Source organism: Mixophyes fleayi, chromosome 8, assembly GCF_038048845.1.
Source record: "Mixophyes fleayi isolate aMixFle1 chromosome 8, aMixFle1.hap1, whole genome shotgun sequence".
Classification (NCBI taxonomy): domain Eukaryota; kingdom Metazoa; phylum Chordata; class Amphibia; order Anura; family Limnodynastidae; genus Mixophyes; species Mixophyes fleayi.
Window position 1 is genome coordinate 8,580,932 of NC_134409.1, and position 22,466 is coordinate 8,603,397.

The 22,466-nt window shown below is 41.3% G+C and overlaps 1 protein-coding gene across 3 annotated transcripts; it reads left to right on the forward strand.

Annotated features, from left to right (window-relative positions):
- Positions 1-1,344: 1,344 nt before the first annotated feature.
- On the forward strand, positions 1,345-20,785 carry ATG4C (autophagy related 4C cysteine peptidase). 3 transcript variants are annotated; one of them, XM_075181808.1, is made up of 11 exons: positions 1,345-1,484; positions 6,230-6,358; positions 6,674-6,757; positions 8,154-8,390; positions 8,467-8,785; positions 10,159-10,229; positions 10,954-11,075; positions 15,254-15,332; positions 16,037-16,113; positions 19,005-19,124; positions 20,216-20,785. In XM_075181808.1, the coding sequence occupies exons 2-11, from the start codon at positions 6,283-6,285 to the stop codon at positions 20,384-20,386; spliced, it is 1,356 nt and encodes a 451-aa protein (XP_075037909.1). In that variant the 5' UTR covers positions 1,345-1,484; positions 6,230-6,282; the 3' UTR covers positions 20,387-20,785. The 3 variants fall into 3 exon arrangements, with proteins under 3 accessions (XP_075037909.1, XP_075037911.1, XP_075037910.1); XM_075181810.1 differs by lacking the exon at positions 1,345-1,484 and adding an exon at positions 1,664-1,714; XM_075181809.1 differs by lacking the exon at positions 1,345-1,484 and adding an exon at positions 2,314-2,432.
- The last annotated feature ends 1,681 nt before the right edge of the window (positions 20,786-22,466 follow it).

Consider the following 22,466-nt stretch of genomic DNA (forward strand, 5'->3'; position numbering starts at 1 on the left):
AAAAGTGGTTACCTAATTGTAGGGGACTTTAGGATACATTGTTGAAATACTTACTTTATTATGTATCATTAAAAAATAGATTTATATCTGCTGAAAATAACAAGGATTAAAATCACACAACATAATTTAAGTATAGTAGTGACAATAATAGAAAAGAGTAGAGTGAACAAAACACGACCAGGATTCACCTAGGAAATAATGACGATTATTATTCCGCTGAGGTATTAATCATATTATAATTTGTGTGTTTAATCCCCTATTATCCTTAGAGAAATGCTCTTATTCAGATACTACTCTCATTAATACGGATACAGCAATATCATGTACTCTTTACAAAATATTTGTGTATACAGCCAGGCCCATAAATATTGGGACATCGACACAATTCTCATATTTTGGGCTTTATACACCACCACCAGGTTTTAATCTTTCCTTAATCCCATGGTAAAGGCGGAAGATCATGTCTAATCGCAAGTCCATTTGTGTGCTGTATATTGTGTGATTTCGCTCTGGTTTTGGAATGTGGGAGGAAACTGGAGCATACGGAGGAAACCCACACAAACATGGGGAGAACATACAAACTCCACACAGATAAGGCCATGACCGGGAATCAAATTCATGACCCCAGCAGTGTGAGGCCGAAGTGCTAACCACTGAGCCACCTTATATTGCATGTATGTGTGTGCATATTATGCACTCTGATCTTCTGATCTGTCTGTCTATATATGACAAGTAACGTTTATATAGAGCTTATTTACACCCAGATTCAAATCAATATGCACCATCAAACACTTTAAAATCAACAATCTCACTCTGACCATTGTAAATGACGAGATTACCTCTCTCCGCCTTTTCTCCACTCGCAATTTATAGCTGCCGTGTATCCCAAGTGCCAGGTCTATTATTTAGCTCAGTAATACAGTCTTTGATATATATTAATATCCAAAATTAACTTTATTTGCTAAGTGCAAACTGAAAGACTTAAATGATTGTTTTACCATTGTTTTAGTAAGCATGTACTGATTATAATCGAGTCTGTATTCATTGATATTTTTTTTAATTCAAGATATGTTTTCTGTCTTTTACATAAAATATTTTCAAGGTCATCAGATCCCTGAATAAAAAAACAGAGACATGAAATACTGTATTCTCTTTCCACAACACTGTTCTGTTATGTTACTCCCCATGTAATGATACATTTGGTAAAAGAAGGACTAATAAAGATACAAAGTAACATCATGAGGACATAAGATACAATGTAACTACGTGAAGAACAATAGACCAATAGGAGTATAAAGCCTGTATTGTGGCACACAGCGCCCCCCAGTGGCCTATAAATAAAGAGCAGCCTCCAGCTCCCTCTCCCACTCGGAAGTGCTCGGCAGCCGCCCGGGTTGTGATGACGGTCGGCTGACAACATCCTGCCGATCTTGTGAGACATCATCGGGGGATTGGAGCTGGCTCATACCGGGGGCAACTGATTGGTAATAGGGGGGTGTCGTTTTTTGGGGGGTCCCCCGGCTCCCAGCACACTGACAGCTCTGTTATACAGCTGGGGTGATCATTTGTCTCCACTATAGTTACTACTGCACTACATTTCCCGTCATGCTCTGCCCTTAACCTGCCTGTGTGAGCATCACGGGAAATGTAGTCCAGGAGACAATTACATTGCTCCTTAGTGTCAGCTTCCCAGAAGAGAAGTTGCAGACAGTGGGTGAGGGGTTTCTTACTCTACAATGAAAAGTCACAATAATCTTTATTTGTGATCAGCATTTATACTATTCAGGCATTTTCTTTATACATGGGGGGTGGTGTAAGTATGTTGCAGGCTTAAGGGGTTGTCCTATTCTTATCTAATTAAAAGTAATATTGTAAGAACCAAGCAAACCTTACAGTTGGTTGTCTTGTGTCTAATTATATAAATGTTCCTGTGTTATAGGCTGGGCATTGTGTTTGTATACAGGGTCTGTGCTTTGAAAGACTTGAAATGCTGAAGTATTGATGGGAAACCTATAGAGTTTATATTTTAGTTTGTGTTCAATTGTTTAAATCTAATACTATCTGTGTCTCTAATTAAATTAATATTTGTTACCAGTCTGGTTTAGTTTGTAACTTAAAGTTGGGGGCTTGGCTTTTTTTTTTTTTTTTTTAATAGATCCGTAGAAAATACCCCAAGGTTGTAGGATTAGTCTATGCTAATAATCAGTTAAATTAGTCTATGCTAATAATCAGTTAAACTGGGTACACACTACTGAAAATTACTGCAGCTGTGATTTCTGTAATGATTCAACTAATGACTGAAATTCCTGATGATCATGTTGCTCCCTGTGTACACACCTACACTGTACCTTCAGATCTGTGATCTTCATCTCTCATAACCATCTGCTGAAAAGAGTGTGACACTGTACAGATATCTGCCTACCCTGCTGGTGGTGAGTGCCTGCACACTGCCACATTTGTCCAACATTGTTCCATCGTGGATTGTGATTTTTAGGAACTTTAGAAAAAAAAATCAAACGATATGATGTGTTTTATGCGGTAAAATATGATCTTGGGAGCATACACTAATGCGAATATCTGACCAAACGTTCGTTATCATGTGATCTGCACGATAATTGCCTAGGTGTGTACCCAGATTTACAGTGCTCTCTGGGAGATGCACATATCTTGTATTTACAATAATCATCATCATTTATATAGCGCCACTGATTCCGCAGCGCTGTACAGAGAACTCGCTCACATCAGTCCCTGCCCCATTGGAGCTTACAGTCTAAATTCCCTCATATAGACACACACTCGCCTTGATTACATTATAAGCGAAGTTAAATCCTGGACTAGTAAGAATGTTCTGTATATTATATATTTTTCTGTGTGGCATTTTTATGTAAGAAAAAGGTAATGCAAAAAGAAAGTGTCTATGAATGCAATTGTCTCCTGTGATTAATATAGTAAAAGGTTTGTTCTGCATCATTCCCTGCTCGCCTCTCGCACAGCCCCTCTAGTGCGCTGTGAATGAGCCCCTCTAGTGCGCTGTGTGTGTGTGAATGAGCCCCTCTTAACAAGACATTTATAGGCACTTTTTCTTTTTATAATGTCAGACTCTGAGACAGAATCCGCTGAGGTTTTGTGATATTTCATGTTCGGCTGCTTCCACTTCATTTTATTTGGTTTATATCTCTCCTGTTTGTATATTGTTTTTTTTGTTTATGGGCCGTTGCAGCCCAATAACTTGGTATAACCTGTAAATTGTTACTCTGTTCAGCTTCCCTTCTGCACAGCTGACTGACAGGTCATAATCTGACAGCGACTTTCTATTTCCTCTCTGGACAAAGTTCCAAGCTGCTGGCGCTGTCCTCCTGAGACGGGTCTGTGCGCTGACTGATCAGATGTCTTTTATTTGTTGCATGTGATTAGCACGTTGGCTGACTTTCATTCCTTTTCCCGAATAGTGAATTTCCATACACTAACCCACTTGATGCTTTCTTAACCCTTTCCTTGCCAGACAATGTTTTTTGTTTTGGTTTTTTTACCTTTATTTTTATTAAGCTGGAGGTTGTACGTTTGGGCTCTGCTCCATCTTCATTGTTGTTGCATTGTTTTGGGGGGGGGGTTTTTACTTATTTTTTATTTATATATTCTGTCGTTTTGTTTCCTTGATAGAGGGAAGAGGTTCTGCTTTCTTCTCCATCTGCTCCCCCAGTTTGAGGTGCCTCTCTATTGGTGCAGTGCAATCATTTACCATCGGCGCAAGGGATTTGCTAGAGCTGCTGTGTGCGCTTGTGGATGGGAAGATTTATTCCTGAACACCCTCTCTGCTCGGCGCACACACTAAGGCTGTAGCGTGCCAATGCCCAGGTGTTAGCGGAGCCTTCTCAACTGATCTTATACTTGGCACTGGCACAAGGGTGTCTTTATCCCTGTCTTCGATACCTGATATTGACTCCACCTCGCTGGCTGTTGCCTGAGGCGTGGGAGCAGGTGTAGAGCTGATCGGAGGATGCCAGTATTGAATATATTCTGTACCCCTCCACAGCTTTCCATTTGTGCTTTTCCCTTCACCCACTGTCTTATTGGGGTACATGGGATGGGCAATGTTTATATCGGGGGACCATCCATTTAGCCTCCCGTAGAAACCTGTTAAAAATACAGTGACATCTGTAGCAGCCAAGGTAGGATGAAATCTCCCTGGTTTGTTGCACATTGTTTAATGTGGCATTCAGCGGTCCAAGGGTTAATCGGTTAACTGCAGTCTAAGCGGTCACTAGCTGCCATGTGCTGGTAACATGTGAGATTGTATGTGACATGTTGTGTGTAAGGCCAGCCCCAGGTGAGCAAAGCTGGGGAGTTTTGCGTTGCCGTTCCACAATTTGGTGCTAGACCATAAATTTGCGGCCTCTAAATAAAGTAGGACTGGGAAAACTTAAGGCCAAAACTCCAGCGGTGGGGAAAAAAATTGCAACCATTTGTGGGCAAATCTGCAATAAGGCTCTTTTTTTTTTTTTTTTTTTTTTTTTTTTTTTTTTTCCATTTTGCAACTTTTGCAGAAGTGTTTTCAAGGTAATCTTTACAGCTATATAACGTACTTGGGGCTCCTGGCGTCGCTCATGAAATCTTGAAGTTTTTTTTTTTTTTTCTCAAAATTGCTGTTTATAGGATGGGAGGCTTTGAAAGATCTTATGGAACAAAGTACCACAAAATTACTACGTGCATGTAGTAATATTCGTGCCGACTCCTTTTCTTGTAAAAGTTGTCGCCAAAGTCAAAAAGTTCTCTACACCATAACTTCTGCTAACATGACCTATTAATTATTACTAGGAAGATGGTACAAAACCATCCCACTCGGGAACTGGATGTTTTATGCCGCATTTCATAAGTGATTTTTCTTTTCCTAAAATTAGTCCATATAAATGCTGATATATATTGCAGTTGGCACAGTTGTCGCTCGTTTGAAGTGTTCTGTAAGACTGGGATGATTTTGTCTTTTTTAAAACTCGTATGTATTTTTAGCTTGTAAAGACTTGGTGTCTGGATCTCTGGTGCTTAAGTTTACATTTCTCTAGAAAGCTCCGACCTCTTCCAGAGATCAAACACTTCCCCTACGATTAATGACTTTCCGGTCGCTACCTATGGGCTACAGGCTCTAACTTGGCTTCTCTACCTTCGTTGTCCTCGAAGGTCTTCCTCTAGGCTGGTGACTTGACAAGAGATGGCACCTCTCCTTCATTTTGTTGTAGTAAACCGCAGGACTCTGTAGATTGCCAACAAAGTATCTCCTGACAAAGGACAGGAGAAATCTCAGATATACACTTGATGTCATGCAGGCTTTGCGAAGTAACATCTTCTCCTAGTTTTGCAAAATGCTATTAGACAGGTCCCCGATCCTTGTCGGTCCATTCTGTGAGTGTCCAGGTGAACTGTACAAGTTCGCGCCTCTCTTCTCACTGGCCACCGGCAGAAGGCTTCCAGAAGATAAGGAGCTTCAAGATGTGGTCTCCAAGGGCATTTCCTTCTCTCCCGTTGGGATGTTACGAAATTAATGTCAGTCTTTGCCAGAAGATTGCAGGAGAAAAGCAATTTATTAACTTTCTATCCTTTAATCTCAAGTCAATGGGGTACACGGACAGACTATCCCACTCGGACTGTCCTTCCAGGGACTCCTGTTCTTGTCTTCAGTTTGTTCCAAGATGTATCTCCTGCCTGCCAGTGGAGGGGGTTAAGATGAGTTCTAATTTTAGAGTACTGTCCCCCCATTGGTGGAGCTTGATTCCCAAATTAATGTCTGTGTCCAGGTGCAGGCTGGGCCAGGGGGCATGTGACCCTGGGGCCGGTGCCATAGTGGGCTATCTTGGGCTGGGTCACTGGACCAGTTCCATTTTTTATTTTTTTTTCCTTTAAAATGGTTCTGATAGGCTGCTGAGTCGAGTCTTGCCCCCTGGGCTAAAATTTGCCAGTCCTCCCCTAGCTGTGTCCCCCATTGTCTTTTGAGACAATGATACAACTATATAAATCTAAATATCTGCTCAATCACATTTTCTGAGTAGCAACGTCCCAACGTAAATGACAGAAAGGCGAAACGCGTGTCTATAAAATGCAGCTTGCTTTAATTTGTCATATGGACCTATATTTTTCGCCTCAAAATGGATCTGGTGACTGATGTAAATATGGGCGGTCTAGCTGTTGTAAGATCTACTTGATTGCACTGAACACTAATTTACTGTTTTTGTTTTAGGGAGTTGTCTGACCAGACTTTGTAAGGCATGGGGTTATTCTCAAGTGGTGAATATGGAAACCAGCGGCGCAGATGACGTGGATAAACTGAAGTCTAGGTTTTTATCTGCATGGCATAATATGAAATATAGTAAGTTGGTTAAGTCTTGTACATCTTGATCTGTGTCCAGTTTAAAATTACATACATGTAACCTATGAGCATGCGTACAGACCATATTGTCAAACCTTCAATTCTCTCTATAGAATGTTAAGAAACCTTTGATCTATATAGAAATAATTATAGGTGAACTTTTTTTTTTTTTTTCTCTTTTTATAGATTTAGTGAATATTTTTAGCCTATCCATCCACAAGTGCCTTATGCCACATTTATGTTACTGGTTCTATCGTTATTTTAATATATCTTATTTCCTTGTTTTCTATATAATTTTTTTTTTTTTTTTTTTAGGTTGGGTACTCAGAACAAAAACCTATTTTAAACGCAATTCCCCTGTCTTTCTGCTTGGCAAATGTTACCACTTCAAATCTGAAGGTAAGTCCCCAAAACCTGATTAATTGAGCAGTCTGCTTATTTGTTGCCAACTTGTGCTAAGTAGTTTATTAAATGGGTAGTATAGAGGTTTAGAGCCTGTGATGTGTGTAATCCGTAGATCGTGTGTTCTGGATATAATGGAAATATGGAATATTGAACAGCAATATTTACTCAAAGTACTGTAAGTAAAGGTCTTATTGATTAGTAATTGGTCTTTGATGGAAGATGACATTGCCATGGTAACTTGTTTAATATATATAATGTATAGTAATTAAAGGAGATGTAGAGAGATTTGTACAGAAAGGAGTCTGAGGCGTCTGTGCCTGCTACAGACAGTTAAACATCCCACTGGAAGCACCAAGATTACTTCATTCATTCATGTAGCACACAAATACTTGATAGCTTTATTTTTACACTGAAATTTAATGTTGATCTAGGACATGCCCTACCCCAACTATAAATCTGTCCACACATTTTAAATTTACCTCCCCCCTCCAATGCAACATGGTTTTGCCCAGTGCAAAGTTACTCCTTTTTATATGCTTTGCCTCTTCTTAATGACTCCGGCCCAAGTACTTTACTTATTAGACACTTGTTTAGAGTGGAGGAAATCGGGAGACTGAGGATCTCTAGGGGCTGCCTGCTGTGTGTAACCCAACAAACTGGCGCCTGCAGTAATGTCTCTATGCAAAGATGCCCTTTGACTTCCGGCACACAACACCTGGTTTTTAAAGTGTTAAATGTTTATGTAAATTCAAACTTCAAAATCGTTAAGGTTTGTGATTACCCCTGATCTGACTCCAGGGCTTATAGTACAGTCCTGGTTTTAAATTCATGGGGATAATTTAATACACTCCATATTTTGTTTTCCTAGTACACCACTTAGAATGGGCAGCAGTTTCCTCTCTCATTAGTTGGAATATCTGACAGCAGGGAATTTAGAACTATGATAGAAGATTCCTCAGACATCTAAAATGTCATCATACAGTTGTCCCTGGAACTAGAGGGGAGGACACCGTTTTAATTGTATTTAGGCTCTGCAGGAGGGAGGGGGCCACCTGAATATTACAGTATAGCTTTCAGTGCACCCTCCCCGTTGACCATTCAGGAGTCTTACGGTGTCACTAGCCTCTATCAGTCCCAGGAAATGGCAATGTCTGCTTCAGTACTAGAAGCAATTGAAGGGGACTTATGGTTGGAACCATTACCGTCTCTGTTGTGGAGGGAAGACCATTTTGAGAAATGTACTTGGGGGGGGGGGGGGGGGGGTTGCTCCTGGGACCGGGGTTATTCACGTAGTTTGAAGTCTCCTATATGATCTTATAATAAACTGTTCTCTTATTCTCAATTACTTTACCTAATCCTGTTTAATGCTTTGTTTTTTTGTTTTTTTTAGGGTCCAATGACTCTTCCCCTGATGGCTCAGATTCGGGGTCGGTGACGAACGAAGATGCTTTCGGCACGGTAGATGATTTCCGGAAGGATTATATTTCCAGGATATGGCTTACATACAGAGAGGAGTTTCCTCCGATAGAGGGTTCCACCTGGACCACGGATTGTGGCTGGGGCTGCACCTTGCGAACTGGGCAAATGTTACTGGCTCAGGGGCTACTATTTCACTTCCTAGGAAGAGGTTGGTTCAGTGGACTTGCCTGTCCTATATCTGTCTATTGTTTGGCTTCCGCTTCCTGACGCAATTTGTTTTACAGATTGGTTGTGGCCGAACGCACTGGATATATACCAGTCGGAGGCGGACTTTTGGTTGGTAAACAGCGCCAGAAAACGTGCTCCCCTTGAGGCATCGTACATTGAAGCCAATAACGATGGTACGGCGTCTAGTAGAACGTTGGCAGCCCAAGTTAATGGTGAAAAGAACCAAACAATGTTCTATCATAGAAAAATTATCAGCTGGTTCTCCGACCATCCCCTGGCGGACCTTGGGATACATCAGCTGATCAAGCTCGGGAAAAGCTCCGGGAAATTTGCTGGCGATTGGTACGGTCCGGCAGTGGTCTCTCACCTTTTGAGGTATGTTGCCTTTAGACCTTTTAAAGCGCAAGCAAACACGTGATTGGAAATTAATATGTGTATAACAAAGAATATATGTAGCTGAGCTAGTATCCGAGTGTGAGTTTAGAAGTTAATAATTCCAACATTCTATTCCATAGTCTGCTACAAGCTGCTACGTAAATAACTTTTTTTTTTTTTTTCTTTTTGCTTAGCTAAGGGATGGGACTTAATTATAAAACAGACTGCGAGTAGGCAGTAATTGGCTTGCCGTTTCCTAGGTAACATACATGCGATGTATAGGACCCTGGTCTGAAATGCCTTTTTTGATGCATTTGATTGCTATCAGGCTGCAGGAAATTTGAAGGGGGCATTGCGTTTTGAGGTTCATGGCAATTGGGAAGAACCTTATAAAAATAAAGTACAGTCTGCACCCGTATTGTCAGCCATGGAGTTACGTCTTGTTGCTCTAGAGCCCTTTAGTATGATGTAGCGCTACATGTTTCAACAGCTACCAAATATCCTCGTTATGAAATAAACACGTAGTTAAATTAGCCCTTTAAATGACTAGTATATTTAAATAATTGAGTAGTAATAAACAAATCACAAATTCCTAATGGCGATGGAGGGGGCTGGGTTGAGGGATCTCTACTTGGAAGACCTAACGGATTGCTTTGAGTATTTGCATAAACTGTAAGTAAAAAGCCTGTTGACCAATCGCTGATTTAGTGGGAGGGGTTATGTAAATGAGACGAGGAGGTGGCGTCTGCTTACTGGGAGGAATCGCGGTCTCTTGTTCCCTGCAGAAGTGGTCGCTGATTTAGTGGGAGGGGTTATGTAAATGAGACGAGGAGGTGGCGTCTGCTTACTGGGAGGAATCGCGGTCTCTTGTTCCCTGCAGAAGTCGTTGTATTCTCTTCCGCCTGGGGCCCATCGACTTGCAATCAAATGTGTGTAACACGCATACATTAACACTGGTGTATAGATTGGATTTTAATATAAAACAAGCTACTGTTGCCCCATGACATTATGGTTTTTGTAGTCGTTGCTGAGGATATAATAGTAATTCAGCCCAAGGATTACCCATTGACCTCTTAGTTGAAATCTGTATGTATAATAAAAAAACAAAAGGGATGTCTGAGTAGGAAGATGAAACGGCTGGTTTGGTAAGTGAGGTTGAATAGGAGTTTAGGAATATCTTTGTTTTAACAGTCGGAATCAGAATGGTCTATACCAAAATTGAGGCTTTTCAGGGGGTGTTTGTTAGCTGGGGGGTGTGGAGGAGTCTGTGTACACCACAACACGTCATATTTTTAACTTTTGCTTTAGCGTTTATATTTGCTTGTGTAATATTAAATTAATATTAAAAATAACTTTTTTTTTTTGTTATTTAGAAAAGCAATTGAGGAGTCGGTCGACCCAGAGATGCAAGGGGTTTCGATTTATGTTGCTCAGGACTGTACGAGTAAGTAACAGCCTCTAAAAGAAAACGTTGAACCTATATATTTCTTGTATTAGAGGTAAAACTGTCTAATCCTTATCTGAAGTGGAGATCGGCAGTTTTTGAGGGAAGACTTTCTGCTGAGCTGGACTATTCTGTAAAGCAGATATTCATACAGCTGATTTTAATCGAGATTAAATATCCATTTTCTAAATTATTAGATGGGTGCAAGGCAGATTACATAGGTCCACCTCTTCACACTACATTCTACTGGGCAATAGAAGTAGATGAAGCCTGTTTACATTGGCATAGTAGGGACAGAACATGACTGCTAGTTCTTAGTCTACAAAGAACGCGTAGGCTGCCCCGGGGAGGAGCGGCCGCCTGTGGTCGTAGGCTGCCCCGGGGAGGAGCGGCCGCCTGTGGTCGTAGGCTGCCCCGGGGAGGAGCGGCCGCCTGTGGTCGTAGGCTGCCCCGGGGAGGAGCGGCCACCTGTGATATCAATGGAGGTTGGAATGCCAAGAATTTGGGCAAAGACAGGTGAAGCGTATTATAGATGGAGACTTCGAGGATGAGATGGTCGGTCAAGAGTACTCAGAAAATATACATTGGTGTATAAATCGGCAAACTGTCACCGTGTAACAAGACTATAATTTGGCAGTGTGACCCTGTAGAAGAGGGCGGGAGCAGGAGGGTTTGGGAGATAGATCTCTCTCTAATGGAATTTTGTTACCTTTTCTCTGTATAGTTTACATTGGAGATGTCTATGACCAACAGAATAACTCCGACTGTGATAAAGCTGTTCTCATTCTGGTTCCTGTGAGACTCGGTGGCGAAAGGACGAACACAGAATACTTTGAGTTCGTGAAGGTGGGATCTTATTCAATGAAGTTTGTTTAGTGTTACCCTGAAATTCCAATTCAGGTCTATTCTAGTATTACCTTCCCTCTCTGTTACATAGCTGTCGTCCCTCCCATATGTTTAAGACCATATCCAGGTGGGATCTGATGTTCATGGAAATGCTGATAGTGCAGCCACTTTATTTGCCGTTACTAGTCCTGGGGTATAAATTCACCAAACTATACAGTGCCAAGTCTGCCAAGCTGTCAGTCACTCTCTGCCTACTCTGTTAGAGAAGCTCCTCCTACTAACATAGCAACTTTCTGTAGGAGCGAGAGACTATGGTGGACATGGGTAATAAAGTATAAACCCATTCAGTTATATGTAATAAGATCAGCTCAGTAATACACAGCATTTCCTGTAAATTAATGTCATATAGTAGTTTTATTTGCTTCCTTTTTTATTTATTGCAATGCTTAAACCTGGACCCAAGACATATTTAATGAAGAAACTTTTATGTTCTCTGTTCATATATGTGAAAGTAGTAAATATATTTTATGGCCGGTATCAGTTAGTCTATTGATTAAATTCAGTGACTAAGAATATGCGTCAGGCTTTCACAGAAATAACGGCATATGGAGAGCAATATCTGAGTGGATTTATGGTTAGCCTGAGCGCTTGAGGAACAGAAAGAAACTCTAAGGTCTATTCATATATGTAAGTGGCTATTGTGTGGTATAGTGAGGTCAATTCTGCTTTCTAAAGGTGCCTATGCAATTTTTGGCAGCAAGTTAAGCAGATTTTAAGAGTAGATTTACAAAAGCTTTCCTAAAAGGGAAAAGTGGAGAGGTTGCCCATAGCAACCAATTGGATTCTATCTATTGCGCATCTAGAACAGTGATGGCTAGAATCTGGTTGCTGTGGGCAATACCTCCACTCATTTAGGAAGCTTTAGAAAATCCACCCCTTAGAGTGTTGGCCACAAATCGCAGCTTGTTTTGGTCTATAAATAACACCTCCTGATCAAACGTTGATCTGTATAGCCCATTACATTTTGGGATGGATGGATGATGGCAGCATATGTTTGTATTGGATGCGGTCTGATCGTGGTTATTGTTGCTGTCTGTTCAAGCTGAATCAACAGGTCAGTCTGTGTATGGTCAGCTTAGACTTTTGCTGGTTGGAATCTACCGTGTGAAACTAGGTGGAGCTATATACTCGGAGCAAATATTCCGCACATGGTAGTCGTCTAGGGCAGGGTTAGGCAACCTGCGGCTCTCCAGCTGTTGTGAAACTACAAGTCCCAGCATGCTTTGCCAGTAGATAACCAGCAGATATATGGCAAGGCATGCTGGGATTTGTAGTTTCACAAACACCTGGAGAGCCGCAGGTTGCCTACCCCTGGTCTAGGGAGGGGAAAGGTGAGCTGGACAGTGCTCTTTGAGAATGTCCTAGGGACTGGGCAGTGCTACTATTTAGGAGAGGTCCCCCGCGTGGGTTCCTCGAAGGTTGAAATATCATTTTAGGTGGCACCATTCTATGGGTAGGAGAACAGACTTCTGCGTCTATCTGGTCAATCATGGAGAACTGAGACATTCCTGCAGTGAGAAGACCTACAAGGGGGTCTTTCCCTCCTGGTACTTGTACTGTGTGCCGTTAATGTACCGGCTACAGGAGGAAGTGCCCTGTATCGCCAGTGTTGCTGAACGGTGATTGGGTTGGTGGTCCGGGGGAATATCGCTGCCTTTGGTGTAAGCTATGGGAACGCTTCTACCTGGCATCGAACTCTTCCAATAACGTTTATTTTCAAAGACCCTTATCGGGTTAGATGACCTGACTGTCGGTCTCTATGTAGACCCTGGCAATGCCATCACCCAATTTATAATGCCCAGCATAATTGGTTCCTTGCTTCTGGACTTTGTCTGAGATGGGCACACAAGGTGATTATGGAGAAACTGGGTCTACCTGGACTGTGGGCTATTAATTAATCGCCTGTTTTCCCCTTAATACTTGGAAATGCTACAGGAGAATACTCTGAGGAGTCCACAGAAGCTGTGGCGGTTATTACTTTGGGAGGGGGTGGTAACTACAAAAGGCCGCTGGAGGGTATATGCTACCATTTACCAGCTAAGAGTGGTTTGCTCACAGCGAGGTGTTCAGTAACATGATGCATCTGCCAAAATATGCTGTAAAATATAATGACCAATCAGCCTGCCTATCAATGGCTAGAAACTGGTAGTCATTTAATAAAACTGTGCACCAAGGTGATTTTGCCAATAAGCCCCATAGTTTCCTTCAAAATTGGGTGTCTGAAAGATGCAGCTGGAGGGGAAACTGAGGGGTCAATCTTAGTGCTGTAGCCCCACCCCAAAATTTAGAAATGGTATTAACATATTTTAAAGGATGGCTCTAATTCATGTATTCAGTGACTTGGCACACAGGTTGGATTTTCACAGATGGATCAAAGCCTCAATATTTATGCTCTACAAGGGCTTTATTCTAACATGTGCACAAAAAAAACCAGATCATAGATTTATATTTGAGTGTTTGTTTTTTGTTTTTTTTTACTTGTACATGGTGAGAATTCTATGTAAACTCGACTGTTCTCAAAGACTGCATTTATTTATCTTTTGTTACATCCTATTGAGTTAAGCTGGGTACACACTACAGAAAACTTCTCCCGATGCGATATCGTTAACTATTTTGCCCACGTCTGAAGCCGATTCACGTGTACACACTAAACACAATTTACCTTCAGATCTGTGCTCTTCATCTGTCATAACCATTGGCTGAATAGATGGTGACTCTGCACACTCCATAGATATCTATGGACACTGCTGGTCCTGAGTACATACACACTGCAGGATTAGAACAACCACCCTCTTAACCTCACTACCTTACCCTATTACCACTAGGGATGTGCACCGGCCACTTTTGGTGTCTCGTGTTTTGTGTTTTGGGTTCGGATTTGTTTCGCAAAACACTTGACGAAAGGTTTTGGTTCGGATTTAAGGTTTTGGATTCGGATATATTTTTAAAAAAACATAAGTGTTAAAATCAAGTTTTTTGGTTTATTTTCACTCCTACGCTATTCTTAACCTCAATAACAATCATTTCCACTAATTCCCAGTCTATTCTGCAGAATCAGTGAACTTTGTAATATTGCAGTACCAATGGACTTATAAAAAAAAGAAATTAAAAAAAAAATATCCAAAAACAATCCGGCAGTATAACTTTTTTAAAATTTTTCGTGCTGTGTCCTTCTAAGGGCATTGTTATTTGCACAGCACGAGATATAGCAGGACAGAGGACCACCTAACACAACCTCCCTCTACCCTGATCAATGCCCGAGTTAAGATGGCGGCGGCTAGCAGGGAATTTATAGGATCAGAGTATCGCGAGATCCGACAGCGGGATTATGACTCAGAGCCTCGGTTTCAGTTTTGCAATTGGCAGGAATACCCGGATCTGTCTCGGATCCGGCTCGGATCGGCAACGTTCGGGTGGGCTCGGATTTCAGATATCCGAGCCCGCTCATCTCTAATTACCACCCATTACACAATTTCCACAAGACAACTACCCTCTGACCAACATTGTTGTGTGACAGGATCATTTAGCCTATGAGTCACTTTTACCTTTGCAAAATGTAGACTTAACCTCGTGTGTCAAACTCCCATTGTCCCATAGATTGTAAGCTTGCGAGCAGGGCCTTCTCACCTCTTTGTCTGTTTTACCCAGTTTGTTTATTAGTTTACTATGTTTGTCCCCAATTGTAAAGCGCTACGGAATATGTTGGTGCTATATAAATAAAGATGAACGAGATTTTTATTTCAGTTTAAAAAGCAAATGCAACGACACTGCTTTTGGAACAATAAGCGTTCATCGCTTCAGACTCCACACTTATGCGATATCGGGGCGAACGGTCATTTATCGTGTGATTGTCCCGATAATGAGCTGAAAACCCCGTAGTGTGTACCCAGCCTTAGAGAGAGGGGCATTTGAAAGGATAAGGGTAGGAAGGAGACTGTAATATCCGTCCCTCATCGCTGTTTTCATGCCAAGTTTTGCATATCTCATGATTAAAGCTAAAGATGATAAGTTTGTAGTGATTCAGTAATGCGTAATGTAATTCTACTATTGAATGTAATAAAACTAACACTTTTCACTTGACAAACCTTTTTAAATGTTGCTTTCATGTCTTTTCTTAGGGCATCCTTAGTCTTGAATATTGTGTTGGAATCATTGGTGGGAAACCAAAACAATCCTATTACTTTGTGGGGTTCCAAGGTTGGTGCTTAATAATCTATGGCTTTGTGTATATATATATATATATATATCTTTAATATATTATTTTTTTCTTACTCCACAATAAAATTAGCACATTTGTAAATGGCCATTCGCGGACTGAATAATTACCGCGGCACAGAGTCCTCTATTAATTCATCAGAGCCCACCAAAGTTCACTCGTTTGTCATTTAGCCTCTAGTAGTAATTGGTTTCTGCAAAATGCATGTTTAATTCCCCGCACTGCATAAACAAGGCATATTTTACCTTCTATCTAATGAAAGTTTAAGAGCTTTAGCCGCTATCATTTGGCAGATTATATTTACATATTTACATTTGCGCAGTTTAAGTGGGGTAAGTTGATGTTAAGATGACATGTAATATGTCCCTCTTGTCTCCTCTCCTCTCCCGGTACATTTTTCATCCACAAACCCTGGAATATAATTGTGTGTTTGTGAAAGTAATTTCATCACCAAAAATTAAATGACAGACTCATCACTTTATAAAAAAACCTGCTTATACAAGCATATTTGATTATGCAGAAGTTAATCTGTCCCGTTAAAGACTCCGCATCCGTCAAGGAGTCTTGGACTGGCAGGGTCCTTTGTCTGCGATTCTTCTCCGCTCTTCTGCATAGAAATTGGGCTGTAAGCGGTGTAATAATAGAGTGTTTTCTGAATTACTTGTCTTCTGTTTTGTCCTTGTAGATGACAGTTTGATTTACCTGGATCCCCATTACTGCCAATCGTTTGTAGATGTCAGCATAAAGGATTTTCCTCTCGAGGTATCGCCGTAGCTGTGGGCTTGGCACCATTTTCATGGTCTGATTTATATACTAATTATGAGCTGAAATTATACAGTGATCTTATTCAGAGTACTGTTCTCGGAGCTTAAACAATGATCGCTGCTCCACCTCTTAATCTCCCCACCCCCCCAAAAAAAAAAAATCTGTTCCAAAAGTGTTTGGTGCAACAATAGTTGGACATTCTAAACTCCTGGCTGCAAATTGTGGCCAATCTATTTGCTGATTGCCTATCTCTAAATCTGCCTGGACTGGAATTGGCATAATAAGTAAATGGTTACATACGACCGGAATATTGCTCGTAATATCCTTGAGTTGTGCCTGCGGCTTATGCACAATGCAGGCAGCCACTATTATGCTTGCGTTCATGGGTGGAGCCAATCAATCTACTTTGAGCCTTAGTGACATTACTCGTTGCTTTTCTAAAACATGTTCTGAGTCTGGGCGGAACGTAGCCTTTTAGTCCGAGGGCTATATGAGCGTTGGTACACATTTAAAGGGGTGATATTAACCTTTAACTTAAAGATGCAGAAGTTACTATAGGGTAAGAGGAACCTCTGCAGTTACACCATGCATCTGAACACTGTTAAAAGTTGCTATGGTAGAGCTGGCCAACCTGCGGCTCTCCTGGTGTTGTGGAACTACAAATCCCAGCATGCCCTACCACTTATCATTTGGCTCGCTATTGGCAAAACATGCTGGGGCTTGTAGATGAACACCTGGAGACCCAGAGATCAACCAGGCTGGCCCTATGGGGATAGAAGTGTGTGCGCTGCGGCAAAGCAGCATTGTCACTAGAGGGGCATAGGCAAACCAAGGGGGGGGGGGGGGGGTTTCCTAGTGCCTGGGACACTGTATAATTGAGGTGGCTGGACCCTGTCCCTGCTTCACGGCTCTGCTTGAAAAGGGAGAGCTGCGTGCACCTAACAGTAGTGCACGCAGCATTGCCCATGTATATTATGGGGATAGGAAGAGCTGGAGAGCAGCCAAGCACTGTCTAATATTATAGCCACGCCCCCATATATGCTGGAAACCCCCCCCCCCCTCTACAAATCCTGTGTTTGCCCCTGAGGGGGATAATGTCACTTACCCTCCCCTCAGTGGAAACAAATTCTTTTATATGGTCACAAAAGCCTGAGTCTGAAATCCTTATGCTGTGTCTTGTGATCTAGAGTTTTACCAGCTACAAATCCATCCATTGTCGAGCATAACAAACCGCGCCATCTACAGGGTCTAAGGTGACACTGCACCAGTCACACTTCATGCTGAATTGTTCCTTTTTATAGTTTATTACTTAAAACTGAAGTTTAACTCTCCCCTTACTAGAAGATGTCAAAAATACTTGTAATATGTACATATGTTATAGAACACCCAAAGCTGGAATTAAATTAACCGGGACTTTTATACAGGTTAGCGGTTTGAGGACCCTCCTCTTAATTTTAACTGCACTATTATATCAGTAGCACCATGCCATCAGTATCATTGCCATTCAAATGTTGGCCCCCCTATTGCCATGCTCTTCCATAAACCCTCACATTAGAGCCACTTACCCTCCCCTTGCATAATACAGAATTGTCACTTTAAATCTTTAAATGAATCCTGCCAACAATTGAGATCTCTCATTCCACGTTTCCAGCCACAATTCAGCTACCCCAGGCTTATCAGCATGCGTTGCATAGCTCCTACCACCTTGAACGCCCCAGAGGTGAAGGCAATTGTGCCCACATCTCTGCTTGTCTCTACCAGAGGTCTGGCAAGGCATCTTTGGGTTGGTCGTTAAGCACCCATGTTGCCTTGCATTAATCTGGCTCTGATAACACCAGAGGTATTTGAGATTTGTGCAGTCTGCAAACTTTTTTTTTTTTCCAAACCTTGTTGCGCGGACTGTAGGAGATTCACATCATGAAATGCTGACAATGATGGATTGACCCCAGTGGAGTAATGTACATTTCACTCCAGCTCAGACTCTACGCAGATAGATTTGCAAATCTAATTAGGTAAAATCACACACATTATCACGTTTAAACATTGCTTTCCAGTGACTATTATGGAGGGTGAAGAATTTAAAGTAATTATTTAAACTGTAAGAAGCTCTGGATGGATGAGCAGGAGGACATTGTGTAGAGGTCCTAATTTAAGTGTTTACTTAAAGAGCACCTCTAAGGTTCTAAATGTGGGTGGCTGTTGCATAAGAAACCATTTCTAGGAATAACTGGCAAGTTTGTAGACTTAATATATATCTCAAATTCTTTACGAAACGAGATATGTAAAAGATTAAAATGTATGCCCAGTCATGTAACTTGTAGCTGAATCAAGTTTTATTTGCATAGCGCAGTGTCTGCATTACGGATTATTGTAACTCGCCACAAGGCTCAAAATGAGGGCAATAACTGAACTATTCAAAATATGTCCCGTCCAAGAGGCAGTATTGGCTGGTATGATCAGCATGACAAACCACCCCAAGACCAAGATGGTTTCTCTGACATGTGATCATAAAATCAATGGTACACTAAAATATTATCAAATGGAAAAGGAACTGCTAGAAAGGATACAGGAATATCTCAATCCAATAATGTTGCATATATTGGCTTCAAGAAATTGTAACAAGTGTGGGTGTAAACAATGTTGCAACTACATTGTTTGCATAAGTTAACTTCTAAAAGGCTATTTGACAGAGGTCTAGTAAAGTCAGGTTGTCTGATGCCTTTTTAGAGTTTAGCTGCATAGATAATTTGTCTGTTCAAATTGGTGTTGCTGTGATGGTGTGTATCAGTATTTGTCTGTAAAACACTTTACAAATGGACTTTTAGAAATGTTGGTGGCTTGTGCTTTAATTGTGATGAATCTAACTGTGGGGCTTTGTTTTCTCTTAGTCATTCCATTGTCCTTCCCCAAAGAAAATGCCTTTCAAAAAAATGGACCCTAGTTGCACAATTGGATTTTATTGCAGGAATGCGAGAGACTTTGAGAAGGCGATTGATGAACTCACAAAGGTAGGTGTATAATCCCCAGAATCTGATTTCTATATGAAGAGAAACTATTGCATTGAATAAGTACCGTAACGGACCCTAATTTACAGGTGGGCGTTAATTGTGGAGTTTGAGCAGACCATGTGCAACTATACTTAGTATTAATGTATATATGCAGATTTTAATTCCCCCCCCCCCCAAATGTGAAAAGTGAAGTTGGAATCTACTCTATGAAAATCCTAAGTTTGCATCTGAGCATCCTAAAGTGAGGAGTTCCTATATACATCTTTATATACACAAACATTGGTCTTCTACTCAATGCCACAAGATGGCGCCATTGAAATGGGAATTTTTTTTATGGAAAGTCTTGGTCATTGTACACTGCGGAATTTTAAAAGTTGTGTGCCTATTTTTGCAAAATATTATCTAGGTTTCCCCTTCCCTTGTTCCTCACAAGAAAATACCTTCATATTTTTTTTTTTTTTTTTTTTCAGCTTCATCTATTTATATAGCGGCACTGATTCCACAGCATTGTACAGAGACCTTGCTCACATTAATCCCTGCCCCGTTGGGGCTTAGTCTAAATTCCCTAACACACACACAGACTTGGGTCAATTTGTTAGCAGCCAATTAACCTACTAGTATGTTTTTGGAGTGTGGGAGGAAACTGGAGTACCCAGAGGAAACCCACGTAAACACGGGGAGACCTGTATTCAAGAATGTCTGGTCAGTTCTTGCTCTGTAGAAGCCGCTGTATCCTTGAGACAACCATTGGTCGCCTGTTTGGTGGTCTGTGGCTTTTGACTATAGGTAGTTTCAGATACTTGCCCTGTAATTATGCGACTTGTATTTTCACAACACCTGGAGAGCCACAGTTTTAGGAGTGATTTCAATGGAATGACTGAATGAGGTGTGGTCAAAAACACACAGCAACTTAAATTCATTAGACTATTTCTTCTCGCTGATGATATGAAACAGTCTAAAGCCAATTTAAAGGGAAAAATCTTAGTTGTATTTTAAGATTTAAAGTGATTTTCTTTTGTGCCAATGTAATCAAAGTGGTTTGCATTTATTTGACCGACTCTCAGCTATACATACTGTGTTCTATCTTCCAGGTGCTGAAATCTTCAAGCAGGCAGAATTATCCACTATTTACGTTTGTAAACGGACACGCTCAAGACTTCGACTTGCCCTGCACGCCGGTCCACGAACAGAAGGACCTTTACACAGAAGATGAGAACAAGAGATTAAAAAGGCTTAGCACAGAGGAGTTTGTCTTGCTGTGAACATTCCTTGTGCCCCTTTACCTGGCCATTCTCCACGGCACAACCATCCTTACCGAAACACTAGGACACAAGACTGTATTTCTTTTTGTTTTTACAACCTGTTTGTTTTTTTAAAATTTTTTTAATGTGTTTTTATGCATTTGTGGGGCCTTTTTTACGAATGGTCTCATTGTTTTGTAAGGTTGTTACATGAATGACTGTTTAATAATACACGGGACTGGAACACAGACTACAAATTAGACCGAATGCACCGTTTACCAGTCTCGGCTCGCTGACGGATACGAGGGTGCAGCGTCACTGTGATCTGTAAAATATCTTTTGATTTTAAGCTGTTTACGTTCAATATGCTACAAATCCTGTAACGAAAGGCCACGTAAAATAAAACTAGGTTGGCACAGACCTGGCGGTATTGCTGCATTGTTGGTGTGTACAATTGGGCAAGACGGGCTTAGAATGATTGACCAAAACGGACACCATTCCGGTGTCACGGCAAAAGTCAGTGCCCCAATTGTTTGGTGAATGGGTTGAACAAGCTGCACCTCTTAACTGGGACTTGTTGGTTTGGCCAGAGGGTAATTGTGCAACCACAAAATGATAGTGGTTGTCCAAATTTGTTTGCAATATTGGGCCAATTGCCTAAAATCTTATATTGGCTCTTGTGGACTGCTTGTAGACCTTCTCCTGTCTGACATGACCAAACATATGCGCTACTAGTTGTAAATATAGGATCTTGGGGTCAGGGGTTTGTTTGGCCTCCTATCTTCTACCAAATTAAAACCTTTGGCCCTATTTGTAGGAATTTACATTCCCAATGCGCCTAGATTATTAATTTCTTACTGTATTTGTTGCCAACAATTCCTTGGTATAATAACTTGTACTTGTTTTAGTTTAAAAGTGGGACTCATTTTTCAGAGTCACTTTCAAAGGGAGATTATAAAGGTTCAGAGGTATAATCGCACCTGTGATCATTTTGGTGAGGTGTCTATTATGCTGCTAATGTTCTGAGGGCTTGCTAATCTCTTACGGCATAAAATATGGGTGCATCCACGTCCAAATTATTAGAGGTTCTAGTTAGTGGAAATTGGCAAATAATGCCTCCGGTTTCTATAATTTGGATATTTAGTGGTTATTTTTTTAACTTGTATCTATGGATCATATATTTATATTGCGCCACTAATTCTGCAGTGCTATACAGAGAACTCACTCACATCAGTCCCTGCCCCATTGGAGTTTACAATCTTAATCCCCTAACACACACAGGAACACAGACCGAGAGAGACTAAGGGCAATTTAATAGTAGCCAATTAGCCTACCAGTATGTTTATGGAGTGTGGGAGGAAACCCACGCAAACACGGGGAGAACATACAAAGTCCACAAAGACAAGGCCATAGTCAGGAATTGAACTCATGACCCCAGCGCTGTAAGGCAGCAGTGCTGACTACTGGGCCACCGTGCTAAAGGCTATCTAGGTATACATGGGAAATTAAGGGTGGGAGGGCTTAGTCCTTTTTTTAGGCCAGGGACTGATGGGGCATGGTGGCCAGTGCGGAAGGTGGCTCTTCCAGTATGTCCGTGGTCCTTACAGTTGTCAGGCATGGGAAGTGGCAGACATCACTAGTACGCAGTAAAGTGATTGACATCGATCAGGGTGATAGTATGGTGAACCCTGATCTAACTGGCCAATTGGTGTCTACAAGACCCTCCTTTTTATTTATTTTTTTTCCCCCTGTAATGGGTCGTCAGGGGAAGAAATATATCAATGTTTTAATGAGGACTTATAGAAGAATAAAGTGAAATTAAGCCTGAATTCTAAAATGGAATATACAGTATTTTCCTTTTTAAAGTACAGTTGGCTGCACACCGGCTGCTGCCATTTTGTGGGTTGAACCAATATTCCTGAGAATGCAGCCCATCCGCTTGTTGATGTCATTGGTTCCTAGTGAACCGGTTGGCTGCATGGTCGTAAATTATTGGTTCAGTCCCAAAGTGGCTGCTTGCGTTGGGAAAAACAGAACAATCCCTGTATTCCTGGATAATCCTGCCCTTTCAAGCACCTGCTAGAAATTGTCAATTTCTTCA

Coding starts and splice junctions, on each gene's coding strand:
- ATG4C (XM_075181808.1), top strand. CDS start 6,283: ATGGAAACCAGCGGCGCAGATGACGTGGATAAACTGAAGTCTAGGTTT. Junction 8,391..8,466: donor ATTTCACTTCCTAGGAAGAG/GTTGGTTCAGTG, acceptor TTTGTTTTACAG/ATTGGTTGTGGCCGAACGCA. Junction 10,230..10,953: donor TGTTGCTCAGGACTGTACGA/GTAAGTAACAGC, acceptor TTCTCTGTATAG/TTTACATTGGAGATGTCTAT.